The sequence below is a fragment of the Bacillus rossius genome, chromosome 15, assembly GCF_032445375.1.
Source record: "Bacillus rossius redtenbacheri isolate Brsri chromosome 15, Brsri_v3, whole genome shotgun sequence".
NCBI classification, from domain to species: Eukaryota; Metazoa; Arthropoda; class Insecta; order Phasmatodea; family Bacillidae; genus Bacillus; species Bacillus rossius.
In genome coordinates, this window is record NC_086342.1 from 8,181,710 (window position 1) to 8,201,555 (window position 19,846).

At 40.8% G+C, this 19,846-nt stretch overlaps 1 protein-coding gene across 1 annotated transcript in view; it reads left to right on the forward strand.

Annotated features, from left to right (window-relative positions):
- Nucleotides 1–19,846, forward strand: part of LOC134539532 (uncharacterized) — a 57,904-nt gene that overhangs the window by 7,197 nt on the left and 30,861 nt on the right. Inside the window, exons 4-15 of the mRNA XM_063381635.1 lie at nucleotides 1,079–1,275; nucleotides 3,360–3,535; nucleotides 5,454–5,575; nucleotides 6,770–6,915; nucleotides 9,216–9,405; nucleotides 10,977–11,195; nucleotides 11,580–11,735; nucleotides 13,472–13,612; nucleotides 14,397–14,530; nucleotides 16,385–16,705; nucleotides 18,124–18,307; nucleotides 18,766–18,952. Coding sequence (XP_063237705.1) covers nucleotides 1,082–1,275; nucleotides 3,360–3,535; nucleotides 5,454–5,575; nucleotides 6,770–6,915; nucleotides 9,216–9,405; nucleotides 10,977–11,195; nucleotides 11,580–11,735; nucleotides 13,472–13,612; nucleotides 14,397–14,530; nucleotides 16,385–16,705; nucleotides 18,124–18,307; nucleotides 18,766–18,952 — 2,170 coding nt within the window. The 5' untranslated portion in view covers nucleotides 1,079–1,081. The remainder of the gene's footprint in view (nucleotides 1–1,078; nucleotides 1,276–3,359; nucleotides 3,536–5,453; nucleotides 5,576–6,769; nucleotides 6,916–9,215; nucleotides 9,406–10,976; nucleotides 11,196–11,579; nucleotides 11,736–13,471; nucleotides 13,613–14,396; nucleotides 14,531–16,384; nucleotides 16,706–18,123; nucleotides 18,308–18,765; nucleotides 18,953–19,846) is intronic.

Genomic DNA, 19,846 nt, shown 5'->3' on the forward strand with positions numbered 1-19,846 from the left:
TGAAGAAGAAATCTGTGTCACGGACACAGTGTGATAGTACTTATCTACACTGTAGAGCAGCTTATTATAGATTTTGTTTTATGTACCCTTGTACCATATACTAATTTCTCTTTGAAATTCCTGTTAAAATTTTATTGACTTTTGCAAGGCCGTGACTGTAAACAGGGACGGTATTTCAACTAGCGTGTATGTATTTTATCTGCATTGCGCAACACACTATGAGCTTGTTGATAAATAAAGTACTTGGTACAGATTGTTGGTCGGTATCCCCCTTGTCGGACCCACTCACCGCAAGTGCAGTACCCGTATGCCCCGAACTCCTGGCAATGTGGCATAACTACAACTAGACAACAGTGCAACCTCAGAACACATGAGCGTGGCGGGTGCAACCGTTGCACTGGCGCTGTGCTGTTGTTTGACTTGTCCTCTGCGCGAGGTTTCATAAATAACATAAGCAAGCGGAACACCGTAAGACTGGCTCCTAGATTTTATGTCTGGATCCTAAACTTTCAGAGATTTTTGAAGTGAAACTTCTTTGCTGAGAGGCCTAAAATTTTCGAGTGTTAAAGAAAATTCTGATCGCACGAGGGGAATAGTTAGGTGTGTGGTGGGGGAACCAGTAGAGTGCGTCAGGGAGGGGGGGCGATAGTTACGTAGCATAGCACGCCACATGCTAGTTGTAACGGCAGGAAGGTAAGATGGCAGGGGAGATGCTATGGAATTCTCGTAATGTTGCTTGTGTTTGTCTACTCCTCAGTTTTTTTTTTTGACGTGACAACGTCTAATAAATCTATGAACTCCGGCTGCACGCACGGTAAAGTGACCCGTTACGCTCGTTGTACGCTTGCGTTGATTTTTTCAATGTTTTGTTATGGCGTTGTCACGTTAAACTGTCGTCCGTAAACGACACAACCGATTTTTTTTTCTCTTGATATCAAACTATCCTTACTGTTCTCAATTATTATCTCTTGTTCAATTAAAAAAAAAAATACTAATAATTTATGTGTAGCTATACTTTCTTCCCGTGTGGGCGCCACACACAGAGGCGTGCTCCGGAGCGGGGCTGGCATGCTTCCAGGCCATGCTGGAGGTGGAGGGCGTGACGGCGGGGCAGCGCGTGTTCTGCTATGTCCGCAAGGGCAACAGCTCCATGGCCCAGGTGCTGGACGCTTCGCAGGTGTCGGCCGGCCGCGTGGTCTGCTCCGACTACACCGCCGGCCGGCCGGGCGTCCTGCAGGTGGGGGCCGTGTACACGGAGGACTCCGCGATGGACAGGTGGGTGCGTCCCGGCTCGTCGAGTCGCCATCCCGAGGCAAGCGTCCACAGAATACTTGCACTGATGGGATCAAGTGTGTTTTCTACGCTCGTAAAGAAGATGGTCTGACAGTTATTTTTTAGGGATGTGCGAGTACCCGATATTTTCGGGTACGGTTCGAATACGCAATTACCCGAACCCGGAATCGTTGTACGTACATGGATTCGAACAGTATTACGAATATTCACAAAAGTTATAAATTAATTTAATACGGCTCAAAAATACTAGCAGTGAAAACAAAAATTAGGCTACTATTACGTAAGTATTTATAATATGATGTATCAAAGAAAAATATGTAAATCAAATAATTAACACAGTGACATTAAAAGAATTTCAAGATTTCAAGAGCTTAAACTATAATTACGAATTTCGTCGTATAGCAAACTATAAACTAAAAACAATTACATACCTACAAGAAAAAAACATCTTGGCTATTTATTGGAGAAAAAATGGTTTTGTTTGCTGAAACGTTTATAAAACTGAGATTTGCCTGTGGCGTGCAGTTTATTATGATTGAGTTGGAGAATCGAATATGTTTTGGTTTTCATATTTTAAAGTGTTTATTATTAATTAAGTTTACATAATTATAAACATTTCAATCTCAGTGTAATAAATAATTGCCAATAGTTACAGTTAGAAAAAAGAGAACTCACATTATTTTTAAAATAATCAGTTATTTTTAATTAATCTGTGCTTAATATTCTGAATCGGATTCATATCTCAAATATTGCTAGGGATTCGAATCAGATTCGAACCGAACTGAAAATCAAGGATTCGCACATCCCTACTAGTTTTAAATAAAAATCTACAATTCTACTCAGAGCTTGATGTAATTCAAAACAAGAGGTAAGTCACTGCTTACATGAAATTTCAAAAACCACCTCCATCCTCCTTTCTCACTTCTTAGAGTACTGTCTACATCTCCGAACACTCCACACGAAATACATACGTAGGTACAGTGGGTCCTTCATGCTAAAATCCTGTTTTTTTGTTTGAGCTTGGTAAAATTTTGCACTTTTTGACCCTGGACCAAAATAACAGGAAAATCACTGCAAGCAAATTGCGTACGTGAACTAGACAATGTATAAAAAACAATCTCAATCTTTAGTATTTATAATAATTTAGCCATGTACTTATTATAATGAAGTCGTGTACATAATTACAATAGTAATGCAGTTAATAATAGAAAGTAGTTCTTTGTGTCATCATCCTAAATGCCTTTATAAAATGGTAGCTGCACAGACTGGTTCAATGCAGTATGTTTTTGATTTATAGTAAAAAAATTTATTCTGGGAGGAACTAGTTTTGGAAAATAAGAAATTAACTCCTGATTTTAATTTTCTTTTTCACATGCATTTCAAGCTATTCTTTTGCTCTTCATATTTTCTTAACTTCAATAGGGGCAATGCGATGTAACACTGTGAATTAACACTGACATTTTACAGCTACAACACATCGTCGGACTGCTTCACTATTTAGAGGAATAAGACGACGATGCGCAGTTGGCTGAAAAACTTATGTTGTGGAAATTCAATCAAGAATTAAAATGTTTCCAAAGCAAGAAACAAAAACATTTAACTGATTTATTCAAAAAGCTGTAAATTTAAAGAGCTATGCTTTTTTAGTTTCTATGAAGCCTCTGAGTACGTACAGTATGTACTGTATCCTTGTTACGAAGTAAGTACCGAGCACTTTTATGTTTACATCACTGAAATGTATTGTATGTTAATTATTCAGCGATATACTAAGATTTTAGCAACATTTAATAATTTTTACTGTTAATTGTAACTTTTACTGTAAATAAATTTTTATATTTTAAAGTTGATATTAATGTTTCTTTTTTTTGTTTCCCATTTTCGGCTCTTTTGCGGGAATATCCGCGATTTTCACTATCCGCGGTGGCCCGGCCACTTAATTTCGCGGATAATCGGGAGTGTGCTGTAGTTTCGTATGTGGGTTGCTGTTAACCGGGTGTTGTGTTGAGGTTGTAAACGAAAGAGTGCGCGCCGTCAGCGCGGGTGTCGTGTTCCCGGCACGGGCGCAGGGCGAGCACGGGTGTCCCGGGGGAAGTGTCGGTGACGGCGGCGGCGCCCCGCATGGTCGCGGCGGTGCTGACCCCAGACCTCCGGCAGATACGCATCACGTTCACCCGCAACATGGAGGAGCCCGGCGACTGCTCCCGGCTGTTCGCTGCAGACACCTTGGACAAGCTGGGGCGCGGTGTGTAAACTCGCACGCCAATACTTAGAGTCTTTGTGCTCGTTGCATTTCAGGAAGCAGGGGCGTAGCCAGGGGGGGGTTTTAGGGGTTAAAACCCCCCCTTAGCACCAAATCTTTAATTAATTTCTTATTCATCACTCAAACAAATTTCATATTAAAATTAATAAAATTTTTACCATTTCAATATTTCAATTTAAGTACCGAAAACTGCTAAAATAGCACTATTTTACACCTTAAAAACCAAATTTTCCCTGGGGAGGACCCCAGGGGGGGGGGGCATGCTTCTTAACACCCCCCCATACACAAATCCTGGCTATGCCTCTGTCAGGAAGTACCGTGTTTACCAGCATGTGGGTCGCACATTTTGTGCCAATTTTTTTGTTTAATAACACATACTGCATCCTTATGCAATTTTTTTTTCTTTTCGAGTAAAAGAATAATAAAAAATTACACTGTGTGGTCGAAAATGTGCATAAATAACTAGTCTGTGATGGTTTTTAATTAATATGTTTACGAGTAAGTATAAATTGTTTAATTAAAATAGCTCAGCAGTGTCAACTGGAGACAGATTTATGGTGCAACCCATATTCGAAGGCGAACCTTACTGTGAAAATGATAAAATTTTGCTGGGGCCTGTTCGAAGCTTTGACTAAGAGAATCAACCGTAAGCTCTTTTCAGTATTCGATTTGACTTCACCGGAAATTTTATGCTTGTTTTATCTGAAGCTTCGGTTGTGATGCAAAGCATTGCGTCTGTTGCAAAGCTTTAAAACGTTGAAAGTGTAAGATTCGCTCATCAAAATATTATTTTTTTTTTTGTTTTGTAAGTGTTTTGCTTGAATAAATTTGGTTACTTAAAAAAAAAATAACACAAAGGAAGGATTTCCGGTTGCTATTATGAATACTCAGTATTAATATTGTACATTACAAATGTTAAAATATTTTTTTTACTTCATTCCTGTATTTTGTAAAGTAAGTGTAATACAGTTTTGCCGAGATTATTATTTTCAAATTGATAGTCACTTCGCATAAAAAAATTAGTATTCACACAGGTATAGTTGAAGTAATGTTGTTATCAGAACGTAACAAAAAGTAGCATAGTGAAAGATAGTGTAAAGCTCAGAGCGTTACAAAAAGAGCGTTACAAAAAGAATAACTGCATGGCCATTTGGCACCGATTGGTGTGGTAAGGCCTTGTTGTACATAACATTTTGAAGCCCCTCTCTACGCTAATAGAAATTGATAATTCAGGTACGTAGTATAAATACATAAATTTCAGATAACATAATTATACTGTGCTAGCATTAACACTAATGCCCTTTGAATTGTGAATTGATGTATCAGATTTATCTATTAAGTTTCTTGCCTAAAATACAGGTGGTAGCATCAGCACTGTTATTGTGCTGACCTAGCACTATATAACCATTCCGAGAAATTTAATTTATAACATGGCGTATAATGGTTACATGCACCTATGTGGTTACATGCACCTATGAGCATGAGCTTTGTTATTTATTATTTTCAATATTTTTTTTTTAAATTGAAGAACTGAATTGTTTTTATTTTACAATAAACTGTTAATTTATTTGTACAATACTTTTTTTGTAGTACTGGAGTTTGTGTCCATTCTTAGAATGTTTTTGCTGTTTGGTTTTTTCAATCATTAGGATATAAATTTTAAATTGCAGATAGTGGTAGCTTCTGATAAATCTAAATAACTGATTGTGGTATGGATAATGTTTTTAAGGTTTTGTAAAGCTAAAATATTTACTTTGGGAAGTTATTATTTAGTATTTACTTATGAACGAATTGGATGCCAGCTAAACAAACTAAACAAATATAAGAAGGAATACTATCATCATAACTAAAACCTTTGATATTAATTATACTAAGTGTGATGTGGTAATTCATGTTACAGATGCAAACTGCAGTTTTCGGACCAACCAGCTGGTTGTGGATCTAGGAGATGAAATGAAGTTGTCCCCAGATATGGAGCTGACGTTGGTTGATGTCGGAAGTGTGAAACTTGACACCTCTCAGGTACTGCATCGACCTAACGATCGGATGAACACAAATGTAAGATGACCTAGAGCAGGGATTGGCAGACTTTCAAATGAGATCAGCCAGGTATTAAGTAAACAGATTATCCAATTTCTTAGAGTGTCGCAACATGAATTTTAAGACAATAAAAAAAGAGATAAAATCATATATTTTTATTCACAAATTCTATATAAAATAAAGGCTACTTAGGAAAATTAAATGTAAATGTAAAACAATATGGTAGTCATTAGTAGAGCTCCACTGAAAAAACAAGAAAAACTATTTCTTTATTATTATTTAAAAATTAAAATATAAAAAAAAGCACCAAGGCTTTGTAAAATTTATTTCTTAGTTGGAACAGTGACCTTGCATTTAGAAGGGGAGACTCCCAAATTCAACGACAATAAACTCTCGATTAATAAAAAATCTTGCGTCCAAACCTGTGGCCGCAAGTCGGCTCAGGTTGAACCCTGCCATGCTGCACAATGGTAGGGACCCGCCACCCCTACTTAAGGGAGTGTTTGGGCGGAGGGCAACACAACGGGGTTTGAGCCTATTGCGCACCGCGCCACATTCACAAGAAAGTGGTGTTCCTTCAAGCATGTATTATTATAATAAATTGTGTGAATCAGTATTGTTAAACAGTGTTACATGAGTATTGTTTTAGCTGTGTAACTAAATATTTTTTGGGCGTGATGAGAATAAAATTTCCAGACTTTAATGCAATGTTTCAGATGCTATAAGGACAGAGAATAGGTACTTGGCCAAAGAGAGATAATTAAGAGTTGAGGTTTGAATCACCAAAGTTTCTATCACGTGTAATGAGTTACACCCACTTTTTTTTTTTTAATTCCCTTCTGAGATAAATTTCTGTACTTGCTACTGGTTACCCTTGTAGCAATACTTTTGTTGGATCAATTTCAGTACCCGCTACTGGTTACCCTTGTAGCTATACTTTTGTTGGATCAATTTATGTACCCGCTACTGGTTACCCTTGTAGCAATACTTTTGTTGGATCAATTTCAGTACCCGCTACTGGTTACCCTTGTAGCTATACTTTTGTTGGATCAATTTCTGTACCTGCTACTTGTTTCCCCTTTTTAGATCAAACTGCCAAGCTAGCGTAGTTGTCGCACTGTGAATTGCCGATCGCGTTACGACCGACGGTGGGCGATGCAGAGCTCGTGTTGCCAGGTGGAGACGCCCAGGTTCCACGTGATCGCCCCCCGCTCGGTGTGCTCGGACGGCCGGGAGGGCACGTCCTTGGGCCGGGGACGTCAGCGCGCCCCGCCGGAAGACGCCCCCACCAACTCCATCGACGAGAACGTCCCAGCGATCTGGTGCGTCCCCCTTCGCCTTCACCACGCGCTGTGAACAGTTTCAAACTGACTCCTGATGATTGTTCCTGCTAACCGTGGCGTAGTCCGTGGTATACCAGTATCAGTTGACGGTAAACATTAAACGAAAAGCTTTTCTGGCTGAGAGCATAGTGTTCAGGTTAGCTGGAATGGAGTACAGATACGGTTGAGATTACACACAGTGAATTGCTATAAAATCAAAATAACACCAAAATGCATTGCAAAAAAACTACATAACGCCGAAATGAAAGCGAATACACCATCTAGCACTGAATCAAAAGTTATATCACGGAATTAAGTAGCTTTCAACTAAAACTTAATTCAAATCATAAAAAAGAGGAATCTTTTAATGTTTTGAAATTCAAGGAATGTTATTAATTGTGGACGAAAAAATTGTAACAAAGTGCATGGATCAGAAAAATTAATTTAGTTTGATATATTTTTGCATCGCTTATTGAATCAGTTTTAAACCACAAATTCTGGCTAGTTTATTTTTATTGTTCTGAATAGATATATCTGATTTAGACTAATTTATTAAAACTTATTAATATATTAAAAATGCCGCATATAAATATAAATTTTACCCTTATTTTGGTGTAGTAAGTATTAAAAAAAATAGCTTTTATAAAAATTGAAACAAAAATACTGAAATCCTCTGTTTTAAAAATGAATTTGTACTGAAAATAAAAATCATAAAATCTGTCTCTTAAGTATAGATCTATTAATTATAGAACCAAGTTTTCAAGAGGCTGGCCTAGCCACGGGTATATTTGTGTCGGTGGGCAGGATGATAAGTGCAACGCTTGCTGGTGTTACTAGCGCGGTATCGCCTCTTTAAGTGCAACTGCGAGATTTGAACGGTGACCGCATCATTCTATGGCAGAGAAATGGAGATAAAGGTGCAATGAAAGTCCCTTGTAACTTTATCCCTGACAATAAATCCTGCTCTGAAGTAACAGGTGCTGGAGCCGCTTATGCTATGATATCTTCAAAAACTGTATACGTACTCTGTTACACTAATAACAGATGCTTCCACCACCCTCTACAGTCTGATTCTCTAACACGTGATTTAAAACCTGTTTGTGACTAGTCAGTTACTCACGTTCCACTGGGTGTTGGGTATGCTAATACTACAGTTTTTTTTTTGTACACACAGGCTGTTTGTGGTTTTAATGCCATACACATGAACAGAATTTCATCTCAACCCAGGGGGGAGGGGGGGGGGAAGAGAGAGAGAGAGAGAGAGAGAATTAGTTTGCCTATTGTGTGTTTTTCAAATTATTTCCTTTTGTTGGTGGGAATGATAGAATTTGTTAGGATTCCCCCAGCCATGCATACACCCTGTCACCCCGGTGCATTCATATGTAAAGTTAGGAAATCACCATAACGGAGTTGCACAGGGCTCGTATGCTTCCTAAATATTCTTAAAAAGTCCATAAACCCTTTTTAATTGAAAACGGGCCTATAGAAGTCCTCAAATTCCACTGAGAATTCTTTAAAACACCTTAATAAAGACTGATAGTGTGCAAGTGATGGATTAACATGAGTATTTAATGTTCTTTTGTTACCAACTTTGGTAGCAACCAGCGCTTTGCGCATGCGCAGTACCTAAGATTGGCGAAATTTGGGCCACATGATAGGACGTGTGTCTAACTATGAACTTGTAAAATAAATGTTGTTTGAAATAAAATTAAATGTATATAAATAAATTTCAGTTAGACAACTATGCTTGGGTTAAATATGTGTTCCAGGGATCTGTGATTACAGACAATAGGGCCTTATCTGTAAGAACTGAAATAATTTTTTTTATTGTTCATTAACATTTTAACAGTTATTTTCTGGAGTTATTTTGTGATATTAGAAATGGTTTTCTACCCCTTGGTAGTTGTTAATGTTGATAAATATATGAGGACTGTATCGAAAAGTTTTTAACCGACGATGCAACATAAATTACACGATAGCATTCGCCCGCACCATTGCGACGTACCGCCGTCATGCCGATCGAAACGAAGACTGTTTTTTTGTTTCTCGCCGCAGGGATACCACCATCACGGTTTATGGACGCCAACACTCGCAGTGTTCCAACATGGTGCCAACTGTAAAAAGCTTGGGCGCGGGATAATTAAACTGTGTCTATCACTTGGCCCGGTCGGTACAAGTGCCACAAAGTCAACTCACAACACAGTTCTATATACAAGAGTCCACACTAAGTACCAAACAGTAGTGGTGAATGCGGTGAAGTGAAAGCTCGTTGGTGTCTGATCACCGGAACCACGGTGCAGGCTGGTGATGGAAGGGAGCCAGCGCCTGCTGCTGGAGTGGTCGGTGTTCTTCCGCGGCGTCGAGGCAGCCGGCCGCCGCTCTCAGCGCCGGGCGCTGCTGGCGTGGGAGAGCGTTCGCGCCGTTCAGGCCGAGCTGACGCGCTCGAGCCGCGCCGCGGCGAGCGGCCAGGTGCCCATCAACGTGACCGTGGTGAGTGCCGTGTCCTCGCAACTTGGACCACCAGGGTGTCCTCAGGTCAGGAATGGTCACGGAAACGTGCTTGCTTTCATGCAATTTCGTCAGTACAATCTTTGAATATACATACCGTATAGAAGTCGCGAGTGTATAGGATTTACTGTACGGTTTTTCAGCAGCGCATGACGAGCAGCTCGGGAACTTTCACCGCTGCAGGGCGCTGCCGTAATGCCCCGTATCGTCTCAGGTTGTTATTTGCACGTTAGAGCGCAGCACTGTCGCCCGCTGTCATTCCCCCCGCACCCCCCCCCCCCCCACCAATCATTCACTGCAGCTTGAGGTCGTTCAACGGGAGGGGGAAGGGGTGTTTGAAGAGTTCGACACTTGTCCGCTAGGGACCACCACAAGTCGATGCCCCAAGAGATGGTGGCGATTGCGGGCGGTTAATTAACCAACTACCTCAAAACCGTATTAGAAATTTTAACCTGGGCTGGCGACTTCTGTACAGTATATATATTCAAAGGTACAATGCAATTATTTTTATTTATTTATTTATTTATTTGTAATTTGTCACATGCCCACCAACAGTCGTAGACTTCAGTGGTGGGCACTACATGCAGTAACAGGAACACAGTTATCACTGCCAGTGTGTATGGACTCCCACCTCCGTTGGTGCCATAGGAGGAAAACATCTACAGATGGCCAGCAAACGAGAGCAAGGGTACCACACACTAGCAGTGATATAATAACAAAACAGACAAAACAATAACAAAGGTTAAAGTATCTTTGAAAGATTTGTGCAATGGGAGTGCATGACTTGATGTAAGCTTTTGGACATACATACGCCATTGCTGAGCACCATGTGTGTCTGTAGAAAACTATTATGTTTGTTTTGTCTTTTCGTTTTGCTGTGTGTTTTCATCTCGTTTCAACTGTTGTGCTAAATTATTTTGGGTTCGGTATTTTTTGTGCTGTCATCATTTGTGTTTTTTTTTTTTTTCATTCTGTTAGTTCATTTTTTCTTTGTTTGTTGATCATATTCCTGTTTGTGGAGTATTGTGTGGTGTTCATATCCTGACAACAGCAATTTTTTGCTTATTTTGTGTTTTTTTGTAGTTTTCTTCTACAGACATACATGTGCTTAGCAATGGCGTATGTCCAGAAGCTTACATCAAGTCAGTACAATGCAAGTCGTCAAGCAGGAAGTGTGTCTGCCCGTGCGCATCACGCGGAACGACAAAAGCCAGTGTGCACGAATCACGACATGGTTCGTTGTTGCCTTCTACTGTACGATGCACGTAAATCACTCTACTGACGAAAGTGACACTAGAAAGGGTCTGGTAAATATGGAATAAATTTAATAATTTAAATAATTTTCAAGTGCTGTTTACTTGAATTGCGATTTCCAATCCGCAGATGCTTTTTCATGTACTCATGCTCAAAGGTTTGGGGTCGCATTATATTCAGAGTCCCGTTATTGCCGGCTAAACATGGTACACCATAGAGCACAAAATTTTGAGACATAACTTTGTGATGAGAATTTTCTTAGTGTATCTGAAACGTCGGATGTTGTGTTGGACCTTCAGATGATGCCCGGCATGACGTACCTGGTGAACGTGACTGCAACCAACGCCCTGGGCGCGGCGAGCGAGGTGAAGGGCTTCTCCGTGTCCCTGGCGCCCAAGGGCTCCGACGGCACGGAGCTGCTCGTGCTGGGGCCCCGCGCCACCTTCTCCGACACGGAGTACATCGCGGAGGCACGGCTGCACACCTGCGACCGCTCCGTCCTCAACCAGACGCTGCTGGTGAGTCAGTCGGCTCCGTCGACCAGTGTGTGCACGCGGTGCTTATCCCACGTGGAAGCTTACACACAGGTGTTCAATTCGGTATGTTTAGGACAGGGGCCGTGCCAGATTTGTACGGACAAGATTATATGGTGAATTGCGATGTCAGTACACCGTATTACACCAAAATGCACAATAAATCACCATAAAGCACCAAAAATCATTAAATTAATCAGCATTTGTAATCAATTCAGATGAATACAAACTTAATCGTTTAATATATTTAATTCAATGACCCGTAAGTTATTTAGAATGGAGTTTGTACTGAAATGTATACTGTATTACTGCTTGAAACGAATGGAATGCAGATCTGTTCACCTGACCACCGAGGTCCCTGTGTTGCAGTACCGGTGGTCCGTGGTCCAGGGGGACGAAGAGGGCGTGAACGTGGACCTCCAGAGCGGCAGGAGGCTGAAGCTGGCCGCCGGCACTCTGCGGGGCGGCCAGCGGTACACCGTCACCTGCACCGCGCTGGGGGAGTCCCAGGAGCCGCTGGCCTCCGTGAGTCGCAGTCGGGCCGGGCTGTCTCCACACTCGGACTGTAGTGTGGTTTATGTGAGGTCTTTCATCCGGCAGGCTAGGGACGACGACCGAGATGGATTATTTATTTATTTATTTATTTATTTATTTATTTATAGATTGTGACATGCACACCAACATTCGGAGAAGAGATTACAGCGGTGTGCACGGTACAAAAAAAAACAAACACAATACACAAGAGACACATCAGACAAAGGACACAAAACAAAAAAAAATTAATAAATTCGAAAATACAGACAATAGTGAATTTAGAATACACAGTTAATTGAATGGACTGCAAGTGCTACTAAAATAATTTACTAATTGGTTAAGCTTGTTACTATTGGGTCCAATCAATTATAATTGCTTATTAATCTAAAAATAATATCATTTTTTTCTCTTGATTGTACAGAAAGTAGACGTAAGTCGATTATGATACTGGGGAACTCTTAAACCAGTATTATCTAAGATGTATTTACAATTGATTTTTGATTTTAGATGAATAACAATTGGAAATAAAAATATAAATTTAACATGAATACCAAAAAAAAAGTGAGCAAATCTTTCAGTACTCTCCAGAGATGTGTAACATATAACTTAATTAACAACGAGCAAATTTATGTGTTCTCATGTTGCAAATACACTTAAAATACGAGAAAATCGGACACAAAATTTGACGTAGAAGTTATTAAAATAATGTTGAGCGTGTTGATATACGCAAATTGTGTTTTTTCAACTAAATATATGAATGTGAATCACACGTAGCTTTACGCATCCACCGCTAGGATTCGCTGCTGGAACAGCTACACTGACTATCGAATCATTCTTTTACAGACCGAAATTTTAAACTACCTATGTATATAATGAAACGGCTCCGATAAAAGCAAAAAAAAAAAAAAAAAAATTGAAAAAATAATAAATCCAGGCTTCGGATTTGATTTTTGACACAGTATTTTATTAAAATATTGCCCATCGTGTTAAAAATTTTTTAAACAGTTAATACTATAAGTTTCTCTTTGGCTTTGTGGACTTTAGTTCATGCCATCTGCCACAGATGGCAGGACTGGTTACTCTTTCCCGTTGCATTCTCAATACCAAGTGCTAAGATGTTACACATAAGACATTTATATCCAGTACCTACTATGATGTATGAATCAAGTTGTAATAAGCTGCTCTAAGAAAGAAAAAAATACGGATGAGCGTTGTTCTTTTCAAATAATCATGTGAAATGTAGTCTGCTAGAAAAACTGGAAACTGTACTAAAGCTGAAATTGACAGCGAAGACAAATTTTGAGTTAACTATAAAAGGCAGTCAGCATAGTAATGCACTTGGCTACCAAGGTTAACAGTCGTAAATCCACCCAAAAAAAAAATTACTGCGAGTGGCTGGATTGGTGTTGGTTTACAGTGTGTGCAGAACTATAGAATGCCGGATTAAAGACCTTTCATAGTATGTAGTGTGGACTAATTTTTTTTGCTATGAAACACACCGCAGGACAAAAAATATTTATTCATATATGTATAAATATGTATGTTATTTATGAAACGTGTAGGGTAACTTCTTTTGAATTTGACACTACAGGAGCAAAACCTTTTTTATCATAAATGCTTCCTTCATTGGACGTGGGTGGTGTAGGTTAATATTTCCTCTGCAGCAGCAAATATCTTATGTCAAATGGAAGCAGAAAGAGGTGGGGCTGATGAAAGATGTTCCCCAGGGCACCTTGGTCCTGACAACCCTTACGAGGGGTGTCCAGGCCGTGCTGCTCGTCACCGAAGTCACGATCGGGACCGGGCAGCCCCTGCAGTTGGACGCATCCGTCTCGTACGACCCTGACAACCAGCCGGGAGAGCTGCAGGTGTGACGGCACTCTTTGATTAATTTTCCTGCACTTGCGAAAATGCCAGAAACTAGTTCATGATTGTTGTTTTGTTAATTTACTATTTCATTTTTGTCATGACTGGTTCTAGAGGTGACATTTTAATTGTGTCTATAACTCCTGTAGAAGCACCATGATTAAACAACGGTCTGAATTTTTTCTTACCGTATATAAATTCTTTTTGACGAGACGTCTAATAAATCGATGAACGCCTGCTGCATGCACAAAAAAGTGTCCTGTTACGCACATTGTCCCATTACGCTCATTGTACGCTTGCGCCGCATCTATCTCTCTTACACTCGATTGGAACAACCATCGATTTGACCTTTTCGAGGCACATTAAACTTGAAACACTCCCATTCGTTTTCCTACTTTTCCTATCATCGTCCTATCCTTAACAGAATAACACAGATTGGAAGAAGTTAAATAGCAAACATGTATAAAAGTTATAGTTAAAATAATCTCTTCGTTAAAGTAATAAACACATTTGAAATAATGAGTGCAAATAAAAGTAAATTTATCAATTAAATTGTAGATTTCATTTCACTCCTTCTTTGTATCCATACAAAATAGTGATAATTCAATAAAAATGATTCAATTTTATTCATAAAAGTATGCAATTATTGACGTCACGTTAAACTATCGTCCGTAAACCGACTTTACAGACAACCAATTTTTTTTTTATTATGACGAACATATGAACAACTGGATGAAGGAAAAATGGGATAAGGCACTACATTGCGGAGAGTGTCAATGTTCGCAGTTCCTGTGGTGCTGTCGCAAGAGCGACAACAGCAGCTGCGAGATCGGCAAGGCCGGCCCGAACGTCACGCTCGAGGGGAGCGCGTTCACGTCGCCGGTGCTCAGACTACCACCGGGCTCCCTGGCTCTCGGAGAGTGAGTAGCACTTCTCGGAGCGGAACTGTCGCAAATGTCCCCACGCGTTTGTCAGATCTCCTTCAGCTTTCTCAAGACGCTCGTGTGTAGGTGCAACGTAAGGCATACGCCCTTCCGGTGATTCAAATAAACCAGTTATCCACACCACCTACATTTCACTCAATTTTTATATTATCCCATACTAGTACAGTTAAACCTTCATGATTTTATAATACTGTATTTTACCCACAGAAGAGTTGCACCACATATCTGTCTACTGTAGAGAACAAGAGAAGTCTTTGTTCCATGTCTCAGCTTATTGGTGCGTAAGAAATACAGCACTGGTGTTAAACCTCCCCCCCCCCCCTCCCCGTCCTCTTTTTGTCTGCTTTTTTACTGTGTAGAAGGGAGTGAGGCAAGCCACTTTTATCCGCCTCTCCCCAACTGTTTTACGACCCCTCCTAATGACAAAAGACAGCAGTGTATCCCTTCCCCGGCCATTGTATTTCCTCTTCCAGAATAATAAAAAAAAAAGGCAGCAAGCTACTCTTTCTTGCCAGTTTCTTTTACAAAAACTAGCACGCATGTTACAGTCAGCAAGAAATTCCTGCTGGAGCTGAAGAACATAAAAAAACCCAGAGGTGGGGCTTTCAAAGCACCAACCACGAACAATGGCTGTAGTTTTGTCATGGAATGTTGCATTATAAAGTAGAAGAATCTCACGCAAAAAAAAATTATTTATATGTTGTGTCACAGTTGCGTCTTAAAAACCTGTCAAAAAATGCATGTGGAGATCGTGCCAGTTCACAGACATTTACAAGTGTGGGGTAGGTAGGGAGAATGATGCGTCAACACCGCTACATGGCCTCACACACTTACAGAGTACATACATACAAACTCACTGGTTGGTTTATTTTTAGACTTCCCACTCCTCCAGCCGAATGCCAGCCCAGCAAGTCACGTCATGGCTACATACAAATAAAAATTATACATGTGCTTTTAAATCATAAACCTTAGTGATTCATGCAGAATACTGGTCCATATAATTAACAGCATTAAATGTTATGAATAATGAAATAAATTGTTTTTATAAACTTTTTCAAGTAGTTATATAAGTGAGGTTATGTTCCCGTATTTATAATTTATTTGCATTATAAATTAGAATAACCATTCAGCAAATGTATTGATTTTCATTATTAATTAAAAATTATCTCAATAAATTTTTTAATTATGTAATTAAATGTATACAATGAAAACTGAGTATTTAAATAAAATTTGTAATTTGATTTAATTTATACTCTACCAACCGTATGTATAATATCACTCAAGTCTTTTTACTATTTTATTTCTAGTAATTATTTTCCACGTAAGTATAAGTTCTAACGTGCGTACATCAGTACACGCTCCCATTTTTTTTTTTTGTATCTGCACTACTACTAGTTATCAACTCTGCTGCGACTATATTATAGTATTACATGCATAGACACCTTGATGATTTATAAATGCTTGCAGTGGCTCAGTCAAGCCAGATTGCGTCGAGATGTTCACGGAGTGTGCTCCCCCCAGGGGGCGTAGCCAGGGGTGGGGGGGGGGGGGGGCGGGGGGTGTTTAGGGGTTCAAAACCCCACTTCTCCCTTAGCACCAAATATTTAATTAAATTTCTTATTCATCACTCAAACAAATTTCATATTAAAAAATTAATAAAATTTTTTTACCATGACGATATTTAAAATTAAGTACCGAAAACTGCTAAAATAGGCACTATTTTACACCTTAATCCAAATTTTTCCCAGGGGAGGACGGCATGCTTCTTAACCCCCCCCCCCCTCCCCCCCAAGACACAAATCCTGGCTACGCCACTGGCTCGCCCTGCAGGTACGTGCTGACGGTGGCCGTGTCGAAGGGAGGAGGAGGGAACGGCGCCGCGCGGGCGTCCTGCAAGGTGCTGGTGGTTCCGGGCTCCCCGGCGGCCGTGCTGGTGGAGCCGGACGTGCGCCTGACGCGGCTGGACCCGGCGCGGAACGCCACGGTGCACGCCAGCGTGACGGGCGTGCGGGAGTGCTGCCGGCTGTGGTGGTCCGTGCTGGACCGGCCGGGCTACCAGTACTTCGACCTGGCCGGCCTGGTGGGCGTGGGCGACACCGTCTACGTCACCGACGAGGCGATGCAGTCCCTGGCCCGGCGCCAGCCGCCGAGGTGAGGCGCCGGCTTTTTGGCGCACTGTACGTCAGCAGAGTTTGGTGGTGCAGTCGCATTAATGACCTCCCTGTCAGAGAGGTGTAAAGCACCCCCCAAAAAAATATATATTATTATTGCTAGTGAGGTGTTTTTTTTTTTAAATATTTTAAATTATAGTGTTAGTGCCAAAGGTTTAAACATTATACGTATTCAATAAATATAGTGTTATTGCTAATGTAAAAGTTTTTTTTTTAAAGTAAAAAAAAAAATAGTGTTAGTGTGAATGTTTTTAAAAATGTGATATTTAAGTAAAATATTTATGTTGTACTAGTTTTTAAGTTTTTTTTTTAAATATAAAACTTATCTTAGAAATTATAGATTTTGTGCTAATATGAATAGTTTTACAAACTAATCTTAGCTGCTAATGTGAACTGTTTCAAACCTATTCTTTGAAAAATGTTATGTCTAGTTCTAATTTTATTTTTTCTTTGAAATTTATGTTAAGAAAATTTAGACATTTAGATGGTTTCAAAATTAATCCATCTGCAAATACACACATTTAATTTCATCCTCTTAAGCCTGGGCTACATTCGCAACAGCATGAGCTTAGCACACACACACAGAACTTGAATATACGCAAACAGATAGCAGCTGCCACATTGGAAAATAGCACACACACACAGCACATGGCTAGCTACTCTTTTCTTTGTGCCGATTTCTTTTTTAGGAGGCCAATCAACATACATTATGTCAGTGGCAAGAATTAACTGACAGAGGTTTTTATAAGTGCATCTCAAGATAAAGGGTAAAACTATTTTTAATATGTATTTATTTGTGATGAAAGTGTTTGTAGTTTATTATTCGTAGAAATTCAAAACAAAACAATATAATTAAATGCTTGTATTTAGTAAATACCTACTTGTGTATATAACAGCTGACCATATCCAAGATTTTGAAAACTGAAAATTTTGACACTAGTAATTGGGGTAAAAAAAAAAATTTGTTGGTCTGATTCAAACTCAAGTCTTGTGTGCGAATGTAACTTTGACTTCCATGCTGTGCATGTGCGCAACTGCGCCGTTTGTACGTTTTTCACGTGCTATTGCAAGCAGGGGCTTTCTAAAGGGGGGGCTTATAAAGAATTATTGATCCCCCTATTGAAGCGGGTCCAGGGGGTCCTCCCCCGGGAAAATTTGTATTTCAAGGTGGAAAATGGTGCTATTTAAGCAGTTTTTATTATCCAAAAATTGATTACACAGCACTTTCTTTGCCCCCGTTTGCCCCCACTTCAAGGTTTCAGAAGGGGGGGGGGGGCAAAATACCCTTGCCCCCCCCCCCTTTCCTGTTGTTGCGCCCCTGATCGCAAGTGTAGTCCAGGCTTTGCTGCCGACGGAACATTCCGTGTGACGTGGGACGGTCTCATCGCGGTGTCCCAGGAAGGACTTCCCGCTGTTCATCCCGGGGCCGACGGGCAAGTGGCCCGGGCTGCTGGGGGACTCCAAGTACAAGCTGCGGCTGACGGCGTCCTGCCCCGTCTGCACCGCGTCCGTCGGCTCCGTCCAGTCCTACGCCGACGTCGTCATCAGCACCAACTCCCCTCCCGTCACCGCCCGCCTTCAGGTACGGTGCACACGTCTTCGTTTCAGCGTGTTCCGGGACCGCGGGGTTCAGAACTTGTTGTTCCGTTCCTCTTGTTTTGTTTATATTAATAATAATAACAACTCAACACATTGTACTTATTCTCTAAATCTTCTTACATATTACTTAATCCTCTCACTCCATTTCCACTGTCTCCTCTGCCCATTACTGACAACCTTTCCCTTCATCATTTCCCACCTTCATACCAACCTCAACCTCTGAACTCCACAATTCCCTCACTCGCATTACTTATCATGCACTTGTCGCACAAGCTACGCCACAATTTTTGGTGTGAAACATTTAGAGGGATTGGAAAATAAACTTCACAGGTTGTACCATCCTACAACCCCGGGGAACTGGAGCACCTGAGGGAATCTTAGTAGCCCGTCTGCGACGTGACGATCTCGTAGCGAACCCACGAGGTACCGTGCTGGTTCCAGGTGACGCCCAGCGAAGGAGAGGCGCTGCTGACGCGCTTCACGTTCGCCACGCGGTCCGCCTATGACAGCGGAGCGGACCTCCCCCTGCAGTACAGGTACGGCTACTGGGTCCGCAACTCTTCGGCCGTGCACATCTTCAGCACGTCCTCGGTGGAGCTGGAAGCACGCACCCTGCTGCCCTGCACGGGTGAGTTCCCGGGTCGAGAGGGACCTCTCTGTGCAGCCGCCCGCATCTAGGGCTGTGCACAGAGACCTAGATAACCAATGGCAGGGCTCCCAACCAGTGTAGTCACGGACTCGATGCTTATGCTTGTGCACGAGCAGGGACACCTGTATTTCGCGGATTTCATTTCATGTCAAGGTATTTCACAAAACACTGTAGCTTTTTCTAAGAGTCATGGCAAATTGTGAGGGTGCAGCAGTACGGTGACCACATTCTCGTTGGCCCCGTCGAGAGCGGGACGACACCTCTCTCCCCGACCTCAGCCAGTAACCTCAGGAGAAAAAGCTACAGTATTTTGTGAAATACCTTGACACGAAATGTATTCTCGAAATGCAGGTGTCCCTATGCGTGAGTAATATCGGGTTTTTGAATTATGCCCATGACCCTTCCCACATGAACGTAATGCATCAGAGTTCCTGTACACCAGGAGCACTCTGGTGAATAGAAAATTTTATGAACTTAACTACCCAAGGCTCGTTCGTAACCATGTAGAGATTTTTTAAAATTAATTTTATTGAAGGGCTATGTCCTTTTAATTTGTTGGGCTGTTACGACATTTTTAAACGTATATTCACTTAGTGTAAAATAATGGGTGTAAAATGTTGTGTAAGTTTTCATATTTATTATCACTTCCGCACATTTTTACACCTATAAAATTACACTTAGGTAATATCCGTTTAATATCCGTTGAAAATTTTGTGTCAAAACTACAAATGCAATGGAGGTATTTCCTTAAATAAAATAAATGAAAAAATTAAGAAGTCAAAATGGCTTATGAGACTTGTCACTTAATACACATTTGTGCAATATGTTGAAGCTGATACAGCACTTACAATGGATAGACAAGATTTTATGGTT